At 32.6% G+C, this 21,762-nt stretch overlaps 1 protein-coding gene and 1 long non-coding RNA gene across 2 annotated transcripts; one reads left to right on the forward strand and one right to left on the reverse strand.

The window, feature by feature from the left end:
* Positions 1-1,282: 1,282 nt before the first annotated feature.
* On the forward strand, positions 1,283-19,669 carry LOC120192988 (COP9 signalosome complex subunit 1-like; the record flags this gene model as incomplete). The annotated part of the gene is made up of 4 exons (XM_039195636.1): positions 1,283-1,405; positions 18,237-18,322; positions 19,088-19,322; positions 19,493-19,669. Coding segments are annotated over 4 exons (621 nt in total), but the record flags the coding sequence as incomplete, so codon positions are not given.
* Positions 5,459-15,913, reverse strand: LOC120193024. The gene is made up of 3 exons (XR_005522820.1): positions 15,792-15,913; positions 13,284-13,286; positions 5,459-5,469 (listed from the first exon to the last, which is right to left on the reverse strand). It is a non-coding gene; the product is annotated as an uncharacterized LOC120193024 (long non-coding RNA).
* Positions 19,670-21,762: the final 2,093 nt, after the last annotated feature.

Below are 21,762 nucleotides of genomic sequence, written 5' to 3' on the forward strand. Positions count from 1 at the left end.
TTCCGGGTTCATGCTCTATGTCTTCGTGAGAATTTATTCTCCGTGTCAAGCATAGAGAAATGTATCCCCTCAAATTGAACTCGATCCATTTAAGTCTGTAATGGACTAGGATTGAGGTTGACAGTCCAGGGGGCATCAACAAGAACAATTCGAGTACCTTTACTCCTAGAACTGAAACTCTGCATATAATGAACCCTAGAAATTCTTCTGATCTAAGACAATACTGAACCTCTGTTCATAGGTATACACAAAGGAGAAATAAGCTCTAGCTTTAATTTATTTCCTTTTCATTTCCTGAATATGTCCACATAGTAGTATCTCCCATTTAACATTGTAAATGCTTCTTTTTTTTGCTTCAAATTCCTTAGTTTTTGACAATTTTGGAGAATTATGGTTTTGCCTCTTTAAATTAAAGATTTTTCTTTATGATCTTAACTATTGACAAATGTTTCGACGAAAACGCATATATCGCTGCTTGTATTGTCGGAAAGTTGTTTGTATTATTACGGTTAGATATTATTGTTGTTTTAATGTGATAAACCCATTAATTATATATTTGACACTTATTATTACAATATTATATTGTTGTTTTAATGTGGTGTACATTTAATTAAACCTAAATAATATTTATAAACTTTTAAAATATATTTTAATAAATATTAATATTATATCAAATAAACCTACATAATATTAATTATACGTTGAAATTCATTTCTAAAAATGCGAACGAATAAGCATCATGAAGATTTTAAATATAAAATAGTGTATTTATAACACAATCAACATAAATTATTAATATTATCTAAATATTTAGTTTGACGTACTTATAAAAATACAAATTTTTATAAAATATAATTATATAAAAAAAATAAAATGAACCTTTAATAAAACTAAAAAGTAAAGAATAAAAACATATCGAATATGTATGCTTCTTTATTAAAAATAGATTCTGAAAACTATTTTCAGAAAAATTATTCAAACAGTGTAAAACATTTTACAATGTACCATCCAAACACTGGAAAATGTTTTTCCGAAATGTAATTCATTTTCCAAATTTTATTTTTCAAAAAATATTTTCAGTGAAACAAACGGACCCTAGGTTGTGTGCCTTGAGTGTCTAATTAATTTGAAGTTTTCTTGACAACTTTATAAGGTTGAGGGTTTCTTTGATTGGTCAGTTTGCACTAATAATTGTTATACTTTTGATATTGTAATTGAAGGTTCTGAGATTAGTTGTATTGCGACCAATTATCATTTCATTGTGGGATTGCTTTTTTTGTGAATACAGTTTTTGGAAGTGGGTCTAGAATTGGGGAATTCTTACAGTGAGGTTATTGCTCCTCAAGATGTTGCTACTTATGGATGGCTTTGTGCACTTGCAAGCTTTAATCGAACTGAGCTAAAGGTATCTATTCTATTTATACTTTCTGTTGAACCATGTTTTATAATGTTTTGATATAAAAAATTAAGACAAAATGCTTATGGACTTGAATTGAATTTATTCAAAATTTTCAAAGTTTTAAAAAATAATTCAAAGTCCATTAAAAGTGAATTTGAGCACAAAACTGATTTTCATGTACGAAGTACCGATACTGTTCTTACAGTATCGATATTATATGAACAATATCTATACAGTTCATGGGTACCGATACCCTAGGTAAAAGAAGTATTGATACTCTCAAGGTAGTACCGATACTACTGTAAATAGTGTTTAAGTTAAACTCTGAATCCTAACTTATCTCTAAAACTATCTCCTAATTTGTATAAAAGATTAAGTCTATCTTATCTAAGTCTCTAATTAATGTATATAAAAATCCCATGTATCATCTTGTGTAATATGCAATTGTTCTTTGAATAAAAATAATTTTAGAATAAAAAACTTTGTTTACCAGAACCGAAAAACTCTATTTACTAGAGTCGGAAGACTCTGTTTGTACATGATATAATTCGCTGGTGTCGATCCCAGCCTTGCTGCCGCCGTCGTTTGTCATCCTTCCGACCAGTAGTGTGTCTTCTGTGCACTGTTATCCTTCCAATTATGAAGTCCTTTGTAGCACTGTCCTCATCGCAACCTTATTATCCTCGTATCGTCGCACCCCTCGCAACGCCACCCTCTTTGTAGCACCGCCCCTTTGCAGCAACGTCTTCCTTGTTGCATAACCACAACAGTGCTATTTTTGTCACAGCGCTGCTCTTTTCTTCGTACTACTCTTATCGCGCCGTCTGTCTAGCACTACCCTCATCACAGCGGTAGCATTTCCTGTTCCGCTATTTGGTACATGTTTCACCGCTGTTTGGTACCTGTTCTGTCACTGTTGGTAATTGTTCGGCCAGCACTGTCTCCTCGCCACATAGCTCATTCGATACTCATCCTAGCACCGATCTCCTCAAATATATGATTGTCACTTATAGTAGTGTTCCCTACTTTTTCGCTACATATCCCAAGCTCTCAATTCCTCTGCAGTCATGGCATATCCTTCTTCGTCCCACATGTCATTCTAGGTTGAAACTTCCATTATTCAGCTGTCTTCTTCCGACTCAGTTTCCTCGTTCAACGCTTGTCATCGTCTAAATGGTGAGAATTACATTGTCTGGTCTCAATCCGTGCATCTATTCATCACCAGTCGCCGGAAACAACAATATCTCTTTGACAATATGCCGATTCCCGATCCCTCCGACCTCCAATATGACACTTGGCTCACCGAGAACACCACAATTATGGCATGGCTCCTCAACTCTATGATGCCTGACATTAGCACGAACTTCATGCTCTACACCACCGCTTCGAAAATCTGGAACGCTGCCAAGGATACGTACTCCAATCAGGAAAACTCGTCTGCTCTGTTTGCCATTGAATGATGAATCAACGACTTGAAGCAGGGCGATCTCACTGATACCCAATACTTCACTCAACTGTCTCGCTTATGGTAGCAAATTGATATGTTTAAGTCTCCCGATTAGTAAACCGGTGTAGATACCAAACTCTACAAAGGGCTACTTGAAAAACGATGTATTTTTCAATTCTTATCGAGATTATTTGTCTATTTTGATGATATTTGTGGTTGGATTTTGGTCATCAAGCCTCTTCTGTCTCCTCGTGAGGTATTCTCTAAAGTTCGCCGAGAAGAAAGCCACCGCTCTCTGATACTTCCTCTACCCGTTGAAAGTTCTACCTTAAATACCCATTCATCCAGTGACACCCGTGTGAAGAAATGTCGTCCCTGGTGCGATCACTGTCAGAAACCTAGTCATGTTCGTGATAAATAGATGAAGCTCCATGGTCGTCCATCCAACTGGACTCCATCCAAAGCCTCCTCTCGTCTATATCTTCCAGCCAATTGGAGGGTGGTTCATTTTCTCGTCAACAGCTGGACGATCTATGTTAGATGTTTGGTCATTTATAGATTCCTCCTGCTAATGAGTCCAAGTCTGCCTACACTGTTAGTGAATGTAGTTATCCTTTACCTTCTTATTCCCTTCATCAGGGTGTGTCTCTTTGATGTTGATTTTGGAGCAAGTGATCATATAGGGGAGATTCAGTTTATTTCCACATTTCACAAAAATGGTATCTCATGCAATGTCCGTACTGTTGATGCTCCTATCACCGATTAAGAGTAGTGGCTCAGTTCGCATTAATAGCCATATTACTCTGTCTAATGTTCTATTTGTTCCAAGTTTGACTTGCAATCTTCTTTCGATTAGCAAATTATCTTGCAATCTTCTTTCGATTAGCAAATTATCTATCGATTTGGGTTGTACTTCTCATTTTACTCGTGATATTGTGAATTTTAGGATTTGACCTCGGGGATGTTAATTGACAATGCTAGGTGTCATGGTGGACTCTATATCATTGACGCTCCTCTTTATACTCTTGTTCCCAACTACTCACTTGCACCATTTATCTATTCTTTTGTTTCAGTTTCTCCCACAGATGTACTGCTGACATTGTGTTATGGCATTTTAGGTTAGGTCACCCAAGTTTCTTATCTTGCAAATTTTTTCCCAATTATTATTAATAAAAATCCCGCATCATTTTCTTGTGATATTTCTCTATTGCAAAAAACATTTAGAGTTCTTATCCTCATTTTCCCTTTCACTCGCCTAAACATATTTCCTTAATTCATAGTGACATTTGGGGACCTTCACGGGTTATGGGTTTACATGGAATTCGTTGATTTATTACTTTTATTGACGATCACTCTCGTACCATATTGACCTTTCTTATTAATGATGTCTTAGTCTTGTACCATCTTCAAACGATTCCACAAAATGGTTGAAACACAATTCTAAAGTTACATTGGCATCTTTAAATCTGATAATGGTGGGGAATACCTCTCTCAGTCATTGGGATCATTCTTCCAGGAAAACGGAATAGTCCACCTCACTTCTTGTGTTGACACTCCATAAAAAAATGGGGTCATTGAATGTAAAAACTGTCATATTCTTGAGGTAATTCGAGCACTCTTTTTTCCTTGTAATGTTCCAAAATACTTTTGGGGTGAGACTATCTTAACTACTTTTTTAATCAATTATTTTTCTAGTAAGTTTCTTTCCTTTATGTGTCAATGGAATATCCTTTCTACTAAATTCCCTCACTTCAAACCTTTTACATGTTCTATTCCTCTTCGTGTTTTGGTTGTACTGTCTTTGTCCATGACCACGATCCTCATAAATCTAAACTTGATCCTCAGGCAATTCGATGTGTCTTTTTGGTTATTATTCTCATCAGAAGGTTATCGTTGCTACTCTCCTTCTACAAAAAGTTTTTCACATCTATGGATGTCAATTTTCAAGAACATAAATCGTTTTTCTCAAAAACCAAAATTCAGGGAGAGAGTGAGTTTGAATTCAATTTTTACCGATTATTATTGAGTTACCCATCATTCTATCTTCTACTAAAACAACTACCACTCAACAACCTCCTAACACCACCACATATGATAATGAAAACAATCCATTAATCCCATCGAATCTCATGAAACACCTAGACCATCTACCAATATTCTCATCTATAAAAGATGGCCCAAACAAGCCCTACCTTCCACACTGCAGCCAATGCATTGTCAAGAGCCAAAACTGGGTTTAAATCCATCGACAGACAAAAGAGATAGTGACCAAAGTAAGGTGGATGTGGTAATTGATACTAGTGAGTTACCAATTGCTAAAAGAAAAGGAGTTAGATGATGTACAACTCATCCTATTAGTAAATTTGTTGCTTATGGGAAACTAATGTATGGTTTTAAGACTTTCACAGCATAGGTTGATCATATTCACATTCTAGAGACCATAGAGGATACATTAAAAAGTCCTGAGTGGAAGAAGGCATTTAAAAAAGAAATTTCAACTCTAGAAAACAACAAAACCTGGGTCATTGTTGATCTACCTAAAGACAAGAAATCAGTCGGCTGCAAATAGGTCTTTACTGTGAAATTTAAGGCAGAAGGAAAAATTGAGAGATATAAGGCTAGACTTGTAGCAAAAGGGTTCACTCAGACTTATGGAGTTGACTATTAGGAGACCTTTGCTCGATTTACAAAACTCAACACTGTTCGAGTTCTATTATCCTTGGCAGTGAACAAGGATTGGATACTTCACCAACTAGACATAAAAAATTCATTTCTCAATGGCAATCTTGAAAAAGTGGTCTATATATAAGTTCCAGTAGGAATTCATTATGGAAATAACCGGGTATGTAAATTACTGAAATCCTTATATGGTCTAAAATAATCACCTCGAGCTTGGTTTGATAGATTCACGAAGGTAATGTTACAAGAAAACTACAAACAGTGTCAATCCAATCACATTCTTGTTGTAAAAACTGCTCCTGATAAGAAGTCAATCTTGATTGTCTATGTTGATGATATCTTTATCACGGGTGATGACTTGGTAGAAATTGAGAAGTTAAAGACATTACTAGCAAAAGAGTTTGAAACCAAAGATTTGGGAACTTTGAGATATTTCCTAGGCATGAAGGTAGCAAGATCACGAAAAGAAATTGTCATAAATAAAAAAAGTATATTCTATTCTTACTTTTGAAACTGGAATGACTAATTGTAAGCCCTCGGAAACTCCTATGGAAGTTAACTTGAAATTAAGTAAGGATGGAAACCCGGTAAATAAGGAACATTATCATAGGCTAGTTGGTAAACTCATTTATCTATCTCTAACTAGACCTAACATTGCTTTTCCTATTAGCATTGTTAGTCAATACATGAATGATCCAAGAGAAGAACATCTGGAGGCAGTTAATTGAATCTTAAGATATCTAAATATGACACCAGGACATGAGTTGATTTTCAGAAAACATGAAGACAAAACAGTTAAAATCTACTCAGATTCAAGCTGGGCTGGAGAATTAACAAATAGAAGGTCAACCACGAGATACTGCTCATTTGTGTGGGAAACCTAGTGACATAGAGAAGTAAGAAACAATCAATAGTCTCCAGAAGCATAATATAAGGCGACAACACTCGGAATGTGTGAAGGAATTGGGCTACAAAGACTCTTAACTGAACTAGAGATGTGTGATAACAACAATTTTGAACTTCAGAATGACAAAAAATCTGTGATAAGCATTGCAAAGAACCTGGAGCATCACGATAGAAAAAACATGTGGAGATCGACAAACAATTTATTGCAGAAAAAGTGAATGGCGAAACTGTGAAACTAAATTACGACCCTTCACAAAACCAACTAGAAGATGTATCGACCTATGCACTTCCAAGGATTACCTTTAACGAAATTACATCCAAATTGGGTCTTCACAATATTTACTCCCCAGCTTGAGGGGGAGTGTAAATAGTGTTTGAGTTAAACTCTAAATCCTAACTTATCTATAAAACTATCTTCTAATTTGTAGAATAGATGACTTCTATCTTATCTAGGTCTTTAATTCATGTATATAAAAATCTCTTGTATCTTCTTGTGTAATATGCAATTGTTCTTTGAATAAAAATAATTTCAGAATAAAAAAACCATGTTTATAAGAACCGAAAAACTTTGTTTACCATAATCGAAAAATTTTGTTTACCAGAGCTGGAAAACTCTGTTTCTACAACTACCAGCTTGCTCAAATTCCAAAATGTAAAATAGGTACCGATACCCAAAGGGGTACCGATACTACTTTACATAGTAGTATCGATACTAGGGTTGAGCAACGAAACCGAGAAAACTGAAAAAAAATGACATGAACCGAGTAAAACGGTTCGGTTCGGACTTATCTTTTATGGTTCAGTTTTGGGTTGATTTAAACACTCAATTGTCTTCATTCGGTTCGGTTTGATTTTTCCATATGGAACCCACTTGTTCCATATTGAATCGATTAACAAGTTTGGTTGGATGTTGGTCCAAATTTGGGTTATGGATCATTGCCCTTTGAGTACAAGAATGAGGTGGATCCAGAGCCAGAAAGATGTAGAATAATAGATGGGAAGAAATGAATGTGCAACAAAGAAGCAGTCCCGGATCACAAATACTGCGAGAGACACATACACAGAGGCCGTCAGCGCTCAAGAAAGCTTGTAGAAGCTTCTAAAGCTACCACCACCAACAATAGTCGTGTTAGACATCAAAATGACGATACCAACCTCTCCATTTCTCTGTAGCTCGATAATAGTAGTAGTAGTAACCATGGAAGCAATATGTCTTCTGACTTTATCGGTTTCTCTCCAAAGAGTGTTCTCCGAGGAATCAATAAAAAATCTGAGTCCTCGCTGCAGTTTCAAGAGTTTTAGGGATGTTTTTTGGGGTAATGCTTGTAGGTTAGGTGGTTTAGGGTTTATAAAAAATTAATTTATTAAAAATCACATTATCGAACCGAATCGAACCGAAAAATTTGGTTTCATATATTTCGGTTTTTATACCATTCGGTTTCGATTTTGGTTTTAATTTTAAAAAATCGTTTATTGTTGTTCGATTCAATTTTTATTAAAAAATAAACCAAACTGAATACACCTTTAATTGACACCATGAAGGATAGTATCGATATCGTTAGGCCCAACGGCTAGTTTTATTTAAATATTACAAAGGTAGTACTAATACTCCCTATAGGAGTATCGATACCCTCTATCCTGGGCAATTTTATTTTGCATAGAAAACATCACAACGGCTCCGAATCACTCCCAACAGCTAGAAACGTCCACAAACACATTTCAACATATAAATACAAGTTCAAGACACTTGAAGAAGGGTTAGAACACCTATTCAAGCAATCAAATATAAGAGAAACATTTTTCACTCTTTATTTTCTCTCTTGTAAATATTGTGTTTTTGTGAGCTTTAATTTGTAAACACCCTACCTAGTAAAGGTTTTATCGTTTACTTCTTTTATATTTTTGAAAAGGGGTTTTGGTTTTAGCTAAGACTTTGAAAAGCTAGGGAGTTTGTAAAGGTTATCTCTTTGTCCTTGAAAAAGAAAGAACAAATTAGTGGATTTATTGAAAAATCCTAACTGACGAGCTTAGGTAGTGAATGTAAACTTCATTGAGAGAGTTGAACCACTATAAATCTCTGTGCATTAATTTTCTCAACCTTAATTTCTCCTTACTCCTTAAAATTCTTAAAAAGCCAATTCACCCCCACTTGGAAAAATTATTTCAGTTGTCAATTTTGAGCTTCAACAATCCCAACAATTAGTATCAGATCTTAACTCTTTAAAAGACTTCACATCCTTCAAATGATCCTTGAAGAAGCTCTACTGATTTTTGACACAACCGACAAGAAGATAACTTCGACCTCCGGCTCTTACTACATTGAAGACTTTTAACTGGTTAACAAGTCACCTTATTTTAATGGAGCAAACTACGCCTATTGGAATAATAGGATAATGCTCTTCATTCAAGCCAACAATCTAGGATCTTGGAACTCAATCGTTAAAGGATACTCCAGTCTATCTGGTGAGATAGATGATTGGAGTGATGAAGAGAAGAAATTCTAACTCAATGCTAAGGCTATGCACATCCTCTTCTGTACATTAGACCTAGATAAATATGAAAGAGTCTCATCTTGTTCTAATGTCAAGGAGATTTGGGACAAGCTTGAAGTTACTCATGAAGGAACCAACGAAGTGATGGAAATCAAGATCAGTCTTCTCAACCATAACTATGAGAATTTCAAGATAAAATCGGATGATGACATCTAAGCTATGACAGATATATTTTTCATGATTGTCAACGGTCTCAAGGGATTTGGAGAAATAATCCCTAATAAGAAGCTTATGAGGAAGATGATCTACACTCTTCCAAAGTCTTTGCAATTAAAGAAGACAACGATTATCGAAGCTAAGAACCTCAACTCACTCACTCTTGATAAGCTTATCGGTTCTCTTCTCACTCATGAGTTGATGATAAAGAAAGAAGAAAAGAATAATAATAAGAATGAGGTAGGCATTGCCTTCAAATCCACCAATGAGAGCAATCAAGAATCAAATGAAGAGGTGGTTGAAGACGATGATGATGAAGAAGAGATGGCCAAGCTTTTCAAGAGATTCACGAATTCAAAGGAAATGAAGCATGAATCAAGCAAAAAAAGAGTCCCTTAATGTGCTTTGAATGTCAAAGAACGGGGCATGTCAAATATGATTGTTCCCTTCTAAAGAAAAAGTGATCAAGTAAAAAGAAGGCATTTGTAGCAGCTTGGAGTGATGAAGATGACTCCAATGATGAAAATGAAATAGCCAATCTATGTCTCATGGCCATCAATGAAGATTCAATGGTAACTTCTGACTCTAGTGAATTAGATTCTTATTCTTTTGAAGAGTTACAAGTTGCTTATAATGAGTTGTATTTTGGAATTTGAGACCATAAATTCTAAATATAAGAAATTAATTTCAAAACTTAAAGTTGAAAATGATTTGGTTTTGAAAGAAAAAGTTGATTTTGAAAAACAAAATGAATATTTGAAAAATGATTTAGAGCTTTCAAAAGTCAAAATCAATGATTTAGAAAAAGAAAATTTTGATTTGAAAGTTAAGCTTGAGAGCTTAACAAAAGAAAAATAATTAATTTCTAAAAACAACTCATTATGTTTAAAAATGACAAAATGTTCACATTGTCATTTTCATGGTCATACAGAACATGCTTGTCTTATAAAGAAAAGAAAATCTTTTAAAATTAGACAAATATGGGTACCTAAGGGAACAATGAGCATTGAAACTAATATTCAATGATCCAAAGCAATTTGGATACCAAAATCTACTTAAATGTCTCTTGTAGGTGTGTAGGAGCAATGGTGATGAAAATGAAGTTATTCAAATGTTCTAGCCACACTTGAAAAATAATGGGTAATCTCTAAGCTTAATGTTTTTGTTTTGATTAATTGGTTGCTCATTTAGTTTTAAGCATGCATGAGTTTTGATTTTAAATGATTTTATGTTTTTTTTATCTTATGTATGTTAAAAAGGTCACTGCAAGAAATTTCTACTATTGTGACAAATTTAATTTTCTCAAAATTAATTTTGTCACTATTAGTTGCTTTTTGGTGACAAAATAAATAATCATCGCATTAGATTAAAAAAAGATATACAATTATGACAAAAGCTAAAATCATCCAATTAAATAACATGTGTAACATATAGTGACAAAATAAATTTTATTACTAATTTTTTGACACAATCCCTCCAATTTTTTGGCTCCAAATTGAAGACATATATTGACAACTTTTGTAACTAAAAGTTTTAGTAACTATGACAGAAAAAATTATCACAATAAATAATGAGAATTAGATTTGTTGTGAAAAATTTTGTTTATAATTATATATTTTAATTATAGTGACAAAATGTACAGACACAAATGATTATGTCCATTTTTTGGTAAAAAAACAAAATCATATAGTGACATGTTTTGTAACTATAAGCTATAATTATTGTTAAAAAATAATTGTCACAACAAATAATGAGATTTAAGTTTTTAGTAAAAAACAATGTTTGCCGTTATATTGTTTTAATTATAATGACAAAATATATTATCACAAAGATTTCCCTCCATATTTTTTGCGCCAAAAAAGTCATATAGTGATAAAATTTTGTAACTATAAGTGTTAATAATTATTACAAAAAACATTGTAAAAATATAATTATATTCACGTTTTTGTGATAAATTATATTTGTAGTTATAAATTTTAACTATAGTGATAACATATATTAATTATCATAAACTATTTTTCTTCACTTTTTTGTTTCAAAAGTTATATTGACAATTTTTATAATTATAATTTATAGTTATTGTTATAGAAAACATTATCACATCAAATAATAAAATTCAAGTTTTTTGTAATAAATAAAAAATTTATGTCAAATTTATTTTGTCATAATATTTTTTCAAAATAAAAAATTTTGACAAAGTTATTTAATCAAAATAATAATGTATAACAAATATTAATTGCTCATCATAAAAAATTGTGACAAGTAATATTCTTTCACGATAACAAATTGCAACAAAATGATTTAGTCACAATAACACGTTAAATTAAACAATTATGTCAAATATATTTCGTCGCAATATTTTGTTGAAATAAAAAATTGTGATAAATTTATTTAATCAAAATAACTATTTATAACAAATATTAATTTCTCATTATAAAAAATTATGAAAAATAAAATTATTTCACAATAACAAATTGTAACAAAATTATTTAGTCACAGTAAAAAAGTTATAAAAATATTTAGTGTCGAAATAAAAGTAGTGATAAAATAAATTTTGTTGTAATATGTCTTTTTGACACGAAAATCTTTTCTGTTTGATGTTATAATTTAACTTAATTGTGACAAAATTTACTTTTTGTGATAAAATAATTATTTTATTTTAACAAATATTTTGTCTCTGTAAGTTACATTTAGTGACGAAATAGTAACTGCGACAAAATAATTTTTGTTGCCTTTTGTGGTTCGTTTGCCGATGCAATCAGATTATTCGTAATTATTTTTCTTCGAGTCTTTTGGTTTGATTTTTAACTTTTTCATGTATGGTCCTTATATGATCTAAAGTGGCTAGTTTTAATGTTATAGGAAAAATCCAAATTATGTATTTAGTTTACGATGATAATTAAATTCTTATTGTAATTTAAGATATTTTTACTTTTTAATAATACTAGTTGATTCTATTAAAAAAAGTACAAGCTTGATGTAAGTTAACTCTTGAATAGAAAAAAATGAGAGTATTTCGATAAAATAATTTATTATAATTATTTAATATTTAATTTATTAATTGAATAATTCGATATCGAACTTGATAGTCTCTCTCAAGTGTTTGCCCAAATCCACACCTATATGCATGCATTGGGATTATCATACTTCAATTTCGGCCACCCTATATAAATTCCCCAAAAATTCTTTCTCTTTATAATTAGGTCGAGTTATGTACGTGAGGCTATCATGCAACATCTAATTAAATAATGCCACATTCAAATAAATATTTGAGTCTAAAATGCACATATAACTATATATTTTACAAGTATAACAATGAAATTTTAATATTTTAAAATTATTAAACCTATTATGGTCATATTAACATGTGACAAATATCTTTTATTCTAAATCAATTAATAACTAACAATATTTTTTTATCTCATTACTTAAAATCAAAAATAAAATCTAATGATATAATACATACATGCATAAAAAATGTGCACATACCACATACATTAAAATAATATAAATGTCATTACTTATAAACAAAACTAAATCTACTGCCAATAACTTATCCTTATATTCATTACTGACATAAAGGACCAAAACAACAAAAAATCACAACCAGACATACAAAATAGACATTAACCAATAAACTAAACAAGCCTGCTAAGTGATTAAATTATCAAATAACCAAAATTACATGTTAAATGCGAAAATGAACAAAAATGAAAAATAACATAAACTTAGGACTAAAATATAACATGTAAAAATTTAATGGTCAAATGTCTAAAACAGCAAAAATTTAAGAAATTAACACTATGACTAAAATTAAATGCTCTTAAAATAAATAGATAAAACTGTAAACATGCAAACCTTGATTTGTGGATCAAAATGAATTACAAAGAAAATATGATGACCCTTAGCTCAAATAACCTATCAATTTTAATTGAAACCTAAATCTGGAAAATAATAAAATCAGGATAAATATAAAAGGTTAAATTTGAAAACAATCCTAATTAGTGACTAAAATGAAATAAATGCTAAGAAACAAAACCTAATTTTACCTCTAAGTTTTGGTGACTAAACCCTAATTTACCCAAAAAATTAATATATAACCTAACTAAGAAACCCTAAACTAAACCTAATCACTCTTATCAACAAACTCAATCGTTTAACCCTCTTCTATCTCAAACTCACCTCTCGGTCGAATCTCACCAGAGCCTCCATCGCCGTCGGTTGTCGGTGGTCTCCTCAGTGATTACTCTTCGCTCCAGCCACCTACCACGCTAGTAAGTTAAGCTACACTAAACCTAAGACTTACTAAACCATTCCCTCTACTCTTCTTTTCAAACCGAAAGCTCCAAGATTCTTCACGCCGGCCACCATGCTTAGGTGGCCACGTCCATCTCCAGCTATCCCCTAAACCACCCAGTGAAAAACCTAGGCCATCTTAAACAAACCGAGACGCCTCATGGAGACTCACTTATCTGAGACCTACTCTCAATTCAGACTCACCCAAACCCCCGAAATAAAAACCCTTATTTTATGTCTAAACCCCCTCATCTCTATGTTAAGGAAAACCTAAAATCCCCTAAAACAGCTTTCGAACTCCCACGCTCCTAGCCCTAACTCCGACGATGGATGGCTCAGGTAAATCTCTCTCTCTGTTTCTCCGTTTTATTGGTTTCAAAGAAAAATAAAACAAAGATAGCCACTGATTTTTTATGAAAGATATAAAATAAATAAATCAAATACGAAAATGGGTTTTATTTCTTACTTTGCTTCTAATACAAAGGAAAACGAAAAAGAAATGTGTTGTATTGCCATTGATCCTCTGTTTGCTTCCCGAATGGAAGAATGGAATATTCCCCGTTTACAGTTTGTTCCCCCCTTTTTCTTGATGAAAAGTGCCTCTTAATGAAAAAATGGCTTCCTCCTTTTCAAATGGGAACTAGGTAATATAATAGCTCTCTCCTGCTCCTCCTTGTTACCCCCTAACCGTTTTTGTTTTTATCCCGTTATTACTGGTCACCAATCTGTTATTTTGCTGGTGAATAAGCTCGAGGTGACCCATTTTGCTTGCTGAATGACCAGTTTGGTGACGAGGCTTGATGGGACCAGCTGAGACTGCTAACGTGGAGGATAGGAACTCGGACGAAATTAAGGTATAACAGAACCATCTTGGGTTACAAGAGGTAGTAAAGCTTTGAACTTTTAGTATTACTTCCAATTCATTTTTATTTATCTTAAGCTCTGCTTTTTCTTTAGAAATTAGAGAAAGATTGTATAGAAATTGAATGTTTTGTTTGTGTATGAGTAAAATTAGCTAATGTGATGTGTTTGATTTCCTTTCATATTTTGCGTTTATTGGCTAAGAAAGTGTTTTGGAACAAAGTATGGGATTGTAAACTAGATGATTCAGTTTGCCTGTGAACTCTGTTTTCTGTTTATAAGTTATAACGATTGCATCAATTATGATTCATTATAAAACCGTATAAACCTTTAGCTTAGTTCATTTAATGATATCTCGGTTGTATGTCTCGTTATAGTGATTTTAAGCTTTCATTTAATGGTATCTTGCTTGTGAGAACATTACGATAACTAATTGTAACAAATTTATTTAGTTACAATAACGTAGTAAATTTAGTCAAGATAAAAATTTATGTCAAATTTATTGTCACAATATTTTGTCAAAATAAAAAATTCTGATAAATTTATTTAATCAAAATAATAATTTATAACAAATATTAATTTCTCATCATAAAAAATTGTGACAAGTAATATTCTTTCACAATAACAAATTGTAACAAAATGATTTAGTCACAGTAACACGTTAAATTTAGTCAAAGTAAACAGTTATGTCAAATTTATTTCTCCCCAATATTTTGTCAAAATTAAAAATTGTGACAATTTTATTTAATCAAAATAACAATTTATAACAAATATTAATTTCTCATTATAAAATATTGTGACAAATAGTATTCTTTTACAATAACAAATTGTAACAAAATTATTTAGTCACAGTAAAAAAAGTTATAAAAAATATTTAGTGCCGAAATAAAAGTAGTGAGAAAATAAATTTGTTGTAATGTCTTTTTGTCACGAAAATCTTTTTTTGTTTGATATTATAATTTAACTTAATTGTGACGAAATTTACTTTTTTGATAAAATAATTATTTTATTTTAACAAATATTTTGTCTCTGTAAATTATATTTAGTGACGAAATAGCAACCGCGACAAAATAATTTTTGTTGTCTTATGTATTTTCGTCACAAAAATCCTTTATATTTGATGTTTATATATAAGTTAGTTATGACAAAATGTACTTCTCGTGACGAAATGGTTAATTGATTGTGGTAAATATTTTATTGCGATAAGTTAATTATAGTAATGAAATTTCATTATTACAATAAATATTATACTATGGTAATGAACACAATTTTGTCGCAATCATAGTTACATAAATCGCTTAATAGCCTACGATCTACGTACTGTACGTTGCGATCCAAAATGCGGTACGAACGCGTTCCAGGTCGTTTCAAAATCACGATTCGGTATGAAGAAGGCCTGAAGCCAGTTAGAATATCAAAGGTCGTCGGAGACGAAAAAAGTTGAAGCTTTCTTCGTAGATCTAAGTTGATAGACCCATTTTTAGGCGAAACTAACCTTGGATCTGAAACAAGGGTGAGGAAACGCTTCGGGTGACATCTCTCTTTTAATTCCGACGCCGACGTACGGTGACGACCGTCAATGACGCGACGGAAAACCCACCGGAATCTAGGCGCCGGTTGTATCTCCCTTTCTCTCTCTCTCTCTCTCAAAACTGAGAAATGAAACAAAATGAAAATAAGCCTGTGTTTCTGGATAACGTAAAAAGCATCGTTTTCTTCATTGATGACCCAAAATATTGAATTTACAGATATTAACGATGAAAAAAAAACAATTTTTAAAAACTTTTAAAGAGTACTTGAGAAGCTTTCAAGTTTGATGATCTGCTGTAAAGTATCAGGGTAAGTGGCCTGCAAACTGGCATAGGTCTTTTCAAAGTAATGGGGGAAATGAGCAAATCACAAACTCCGATTTGGGCTTTGGCGGGAAAATGAGCAAATTACAAATGGCCCATTAGTTATGGACTTGGAACTCAATTTCAAGGCGTTAATGCTTACCGGTACCTGTAGGATACAAACAAGGAATTTGTACTCTTTGTTTAATACCTTTGTGTAGGGTAGAAAAATAGCAACCTAAGAAATTGGTACAACGTACCAATTTATATGGTACATCGTACTGGAGTGATCCGAAATGAGTCTACCTCTCTCGTATCGAATTTTAGGGACCTAGCGAATTGCGATCTCGTTCCACGTTCCCGTACTGGAGCGTACCGCGATCCATGTGACTATGGTCACAATATACTTTACATGAGAAGATTGTTCTAACAAACATGGTAACAAATAAATTTGGCCAGAATAAGTATATCGTGACAAATTTAGTACTTTTAGTGATAAATAATTTTGTTGAAACAATCTAAATTTCTTGTAGTGGGTGTTATGGTGAACACTTTAAAGTTTTAATGATTTTTCATAATTTTTAGTTCCTCATAATGAATTTTGATCAAAATTGGTTTTAAATGCAAATGATATCTCTCTAACAATTGATATCAAAATTTTCTAATGCTTTGATTTTATAAATTTTAATTTTTGACATAAATTTAAATATTTATGCATGTGATTTAAAATGCAAATGATATATCTCTAACAATTGATATCAAATTTTTCAAATGCATAACATTTTTGGAAAACTTTATGCATATGCACTTAATTTCAACAATCGATATTGCAAAAAGTTTATTAAAATTTAATATATTGAATTTCATATGCTACTAACATGTTTATTCATCTTTGTTGAAATTCAATTTTTTAAGTGTCAAGCTTTTAAAAGTCAAATACTTGTTTGAAATGATTTTATTGAGTGGGAGTTTAATTTTTAAAAGATTTAATGTTAAATTTACCACTTACTCTCAATTGTTATTTTAAAGTTAAATTATTTTTTATATAACAAAAATGGGGAGAAATATGGTTTGAAAAATTCAATTTCTTAATGAAAAATGGAGAGTTTTTAACATTTTCCAAAATATCTCTCTTTTTCATTAAATGTTTTATTAAGGGGGAGTTTTGCCAAAAAATAATTTTTCAAATGTTTTGTTATATCAAAAAGGGGGAGATTGTTGAACCATGTTTTATAATGTTTTGATATAACAAATTAAGACAAAATGCTTTTGGATTTGAATTGAATTTATTCAAAGTTTTCAAAAATAGTTCAAAGTCCATTAAAAGTGAATTTGAGCACAAAACTGATTTTCACGTACGAAGTACCAATACTATTCTTACAGTATCAGTACTATATGAACATTACCGATATTGTTCATGTGATATTGATACCCTAGGTATGAGAAGTATCGATACTCTCAAGGTAGTACCGATGCTACCAGCTTGCTTAAATTTCAGAATGCAAAATAGATACCATACTACTTTATATAGTAGTATCGATACCATGAAGGATATTATTGATACCGTCAGCCCCAACGGCTAGTAACAGTTAGTTTTATTTAAATATTACAAAAATAGTATCGATACTCCTATACGAGTACAGATACCTTCTGTCCTTGGCAGTTTTATTTTGCTGAGAAAACATCCAAATGGCTCCAAATCACTCCTAACGGCTATAAGCGGCCACAAACACATTCCAACATATAAATACAAGTTCAAGACACTTGAAGAAGGGTTAAAACACATATCCAAGCAATCAAACACAAGAGAAACATTTTTCACTCTTTCTTTTCTTTCTCTTGTAAATATTGTGTTTTTGTGAGCTTTAATTTGTAAACACCTTACCTTGTAGAGGTTTTATTTTCTACTTCTTTTATCCTTTTGAAAAGGAGTTTTAGTTATAGCTAAGTCTTTGAAAAGCTAGGGAGTTTGTAAAGGTTATCTCTGTCCTTGAAAAAAAAAGAACAAATTAGTGGATTTGTTGGAAAATCTCTTGCCCCTCTACTTTTCATCCATGTCTTACGTCATTTAATATATTTCTTAGTAATTGAATGCTTTTTATTTTCAGAACAAAGTTATAGACAATATCAACATCCGGGATTTCTTGGAGTTGGTACCTGAAGTGAGGGAGCTTATTAATGATTTTTACTCAAGGTATTTCATCTTCATGTTTTAGGCTTAGATTTCCATTGTTGTTGGGTTGAAAAGTGTTTTTCAAAAATATTTTAGAAAAGTGTTGTGTAAAGGTGTTGTTTGTTAATTTAAGTGTTTAGCATTGCTGTCAAAGTGTTGTGGAAAGCTAAAATGTCTATTTTAAACATATGTTGGAAGTATAATTAATTGTAAAATATGAAGAATAAATGAGGGTGTTTTGATAGTTTTACACCCAGAAGCACTTTTCCAAAAGCTAAAAGCACTATTATTTAGCTTTTGCGTTTAGGTTGAAAAGCTGGCTTGAAAAACACTTTTTATCTCAGAAGTTCCTTGTTCTTTGTTACTTACGATGCCAAAAGTGCTTTTCAACCATAATGAAGATCTAGGCCTTAGTTTCTCTGCAATGGTATAAAGGAATAAGCTTGGAACATTAAGGGGTCTTGTAGAATTCTTTTGATATTTGTTCTGGCATATTAATTGAGGCGAAGTATAAGAGGTAATATTGAAAGGAGACAAGATGGTAAGCTCATTCTTGTTGGTAGTAACTATGATAAATAACATAATATGTACTTGATTTCTTTGGTTACTAATGAGAAGCACGTATTTGTTCATCATTATTAGTCCAACTGATATTAACTATGGTAAATAGCATAATATGTGATTACTCGGTGTTTCCAGCAAATCATTATTTGTTATTACTCCAACTGATAAGAAGCATTAATTCTTGTCTGGTGATTTAGATTGTAACTTTTTTTCTTATTGCAGCCATTATGCTTCTTGCTTGGAATATATTGGAAACCTCAAACCAATCCTGGTGCTTGACATCCATTTATATGACCATGTTGAGACCCTATATGATCAAATCCGCAACAAAGCCCTCATCCAGGATACCCTCCCATTTGTTTCTGTTGATATGCGAATGATGGCCGATGCCTTTAAAACAAGTGTTGCGGGGCTAGAGAAAGAACTAGAAGTCTTGATTACTGACAACCAGATACAGGTATTTGTGGCAGTGGTATATTGCTTACATATGTTTTTTCAGTGAACGTACACGTGCAGCTTTTCAAATATTAGACCCAATTGATTTGCTAATTATTCCGCATCCCTCCAGCAGCCAATGAGTACAAATTTCATATTGTTTCTTATGAAGGTTATATGATGTCTCTGAAGGCTCGGATTGACTCGCACAACAAAATTCTTTATGCACGGCATGCAGATCAAAGAAATGCAACTTTCCAGCGGGTTTTGCAAACAGGCAATGAATTTGGTCAGGATGTCAGGGCAATGCTGATGAGGGCAAATCTTCTCAAGCGTGACTGTAATCTTAAGGCTTCCAGGAAAATCTGAACCATGGACTGAAGCATGACTCGAAATTTGGTAATATGGTTTGGTCTGGGTTCAAAGAAAAGATTGGGTCCATGGTGGTGGAGAGGGCATTTAATGGATTTCGGTCAACATTATTTTGTATATACACTAAATTTCCCTCATGAGTTTTCAACTATTGTTTTTAGGTAACATTTTTTTTAAATTTCTGATCGTGATCCTCGATCGTTTATTCTATTTTATTTTAAATAACTACCATAACACTTGCCTGACTCCACAATCTGATTGAAGCAAGGCTTTAATCCTAGATGCCCTGACGAGTGCTTTGTTTCTACATGTGTATGAAGTCATTTACTGCTGATAAATTCTCAGGTCCAGTCGATTTCTGCCTAAATCTGTGCATGTGATTCATTTGTGCCAATTCTGCCGCAAGGATATCAATACGAACCTTGTTACTGCATTATATTCGGCGTACTATCATTTGAGCCTTTTGAATTTCATGTGTAGTACTAGTGATCGACCTTTTAGGCTGTAGGATCATTTCACCTTTTTGCATCTTTTGCTGCTGTCCGCCGTAATTGATTAAATTTGGTAGCAAACCTTGTCTTGCTTCGATGGTGCTTGAAGTGTTCAATTCTTCGGACACGATGGTCAAGTTTGGGAGTGCACGGCTTTTGCCACCAGGATCAACGGGTCAACCTGTTTTGGTGGCTAATGTTGTCATGTTTACGGATTGGTTCCGTCGTTGGTCGTGGTATTACTAGTTAGAGTCGACCATCAAGATAGGGGTTTCTTCATCTCGAGATGGGTTATGGATTTATACCTTCTTTTGAATTGGATCATTTGATTAAAGAAACTGATTATATATCATCTCATATGATCATTTTGTACGAGATGAACACGGGACGTTTATTGGGAAAAAAATTTACTTCTCTTGATATAAGGTTGTAATATTTGAGAACTGATTAGAAAGTGTAAAATTTAATAATTGAGATATAAGTTTCTTCTCAAAACAACAGGCATGTGTTTGTCGGGGGATGGATCAAGTATTGGATGAGATTCATGACTCAGTGGCCCTTGCTGTATTCCAGAATGTACTTGTAACAAACAACGGTTGAAAGAAAAGGGCCATCCCATGCAATTTAGGAAATAAAACATAACATTCTGTTGTACCAAAAGTTTGGCGTCAGATTTCATGTTCAATCTGAGGAAAGAGGAAAATATGGGACTGAAAAGGAGAATGAAATTAAATGCCAATACCGATGTCTATCGCTGTAAGGTACTTTGATCTTTTTGTTAGGGTTCTCTTTAGGGATGGGCACATAGAAGTGTAGGATGAGTCTATTTTTTTTAATCGTTTCAGTTTTGATACGATCTTTATGGTTGCAATTTATTTTTGACTTTTAATGATGGTTTACATGCTTGAATTTTAAGATAAAAATCCATTGAGCCTCACACAAATAATTCATTTTCTACACGTAATACTATTGGCATCTTCACATTATTTACTGCGTGAGGGTGCATGAAAGTGGAATCATTTCAAACACTTGATTGGTCGGGACTGACGTCCTAAAGCCGACAAGACATTATCTTATGTTCCTTATATTGATGTTGCAACTTGAGGCATGACAGGTACTATTATCGGTAGATGGTTAACGGTTGTCCTGTCCATATATCATGTTTCCAGCTGGTCATTTGTTGGTAGGACTTCATTTCTTTGGGTCTAAGGCCTGTTCTTTTGGGCCTAATCCGGTCATGGTAAATATTGTCATATCAACCTCAGCTGCCATTGCCATAACTGAACTCAAAGACAACCAAGCTAGGGGAACCTGTCTTCATCAGTTTGTAGCTTCAACATTCTAGTAACAATAAGTGTAGGAATGGGGCAGTGCTTGATTCCTCAATTATCCAACTTTTGAGTTCCCCATCTTCTACTACTTGCCCCTAACTCCCAATAAAAAAAATACTGAAAGAGGATCAAAGTTTTTTTTTTTGGAAAACAAAACAAGTATACATACGTACGTACGTACATACAAACACACACACACACATATATATATATATATATATATATATATATGCTTGTGACTAACTTTAATTATGAGATCCAAAACCCT

Source organism: Hibiscus syriacus, unplaced genomic scaffold (assembly GCF_006381635.1).
Source record: "Hibiscus syriacus cultivar Baekdansim isolate YM2019G1 unplaced genomic scaffold, ASM638163v2 tig00116984_pilon, whole genome shotgun sequence".
Lineage (NCBI taxonomy): Eukaryota > Viridiplantae > Streptophyta > Magnoliopsida > Malvales > Malvaceae > Hibiscus > Hibiscus syriacus.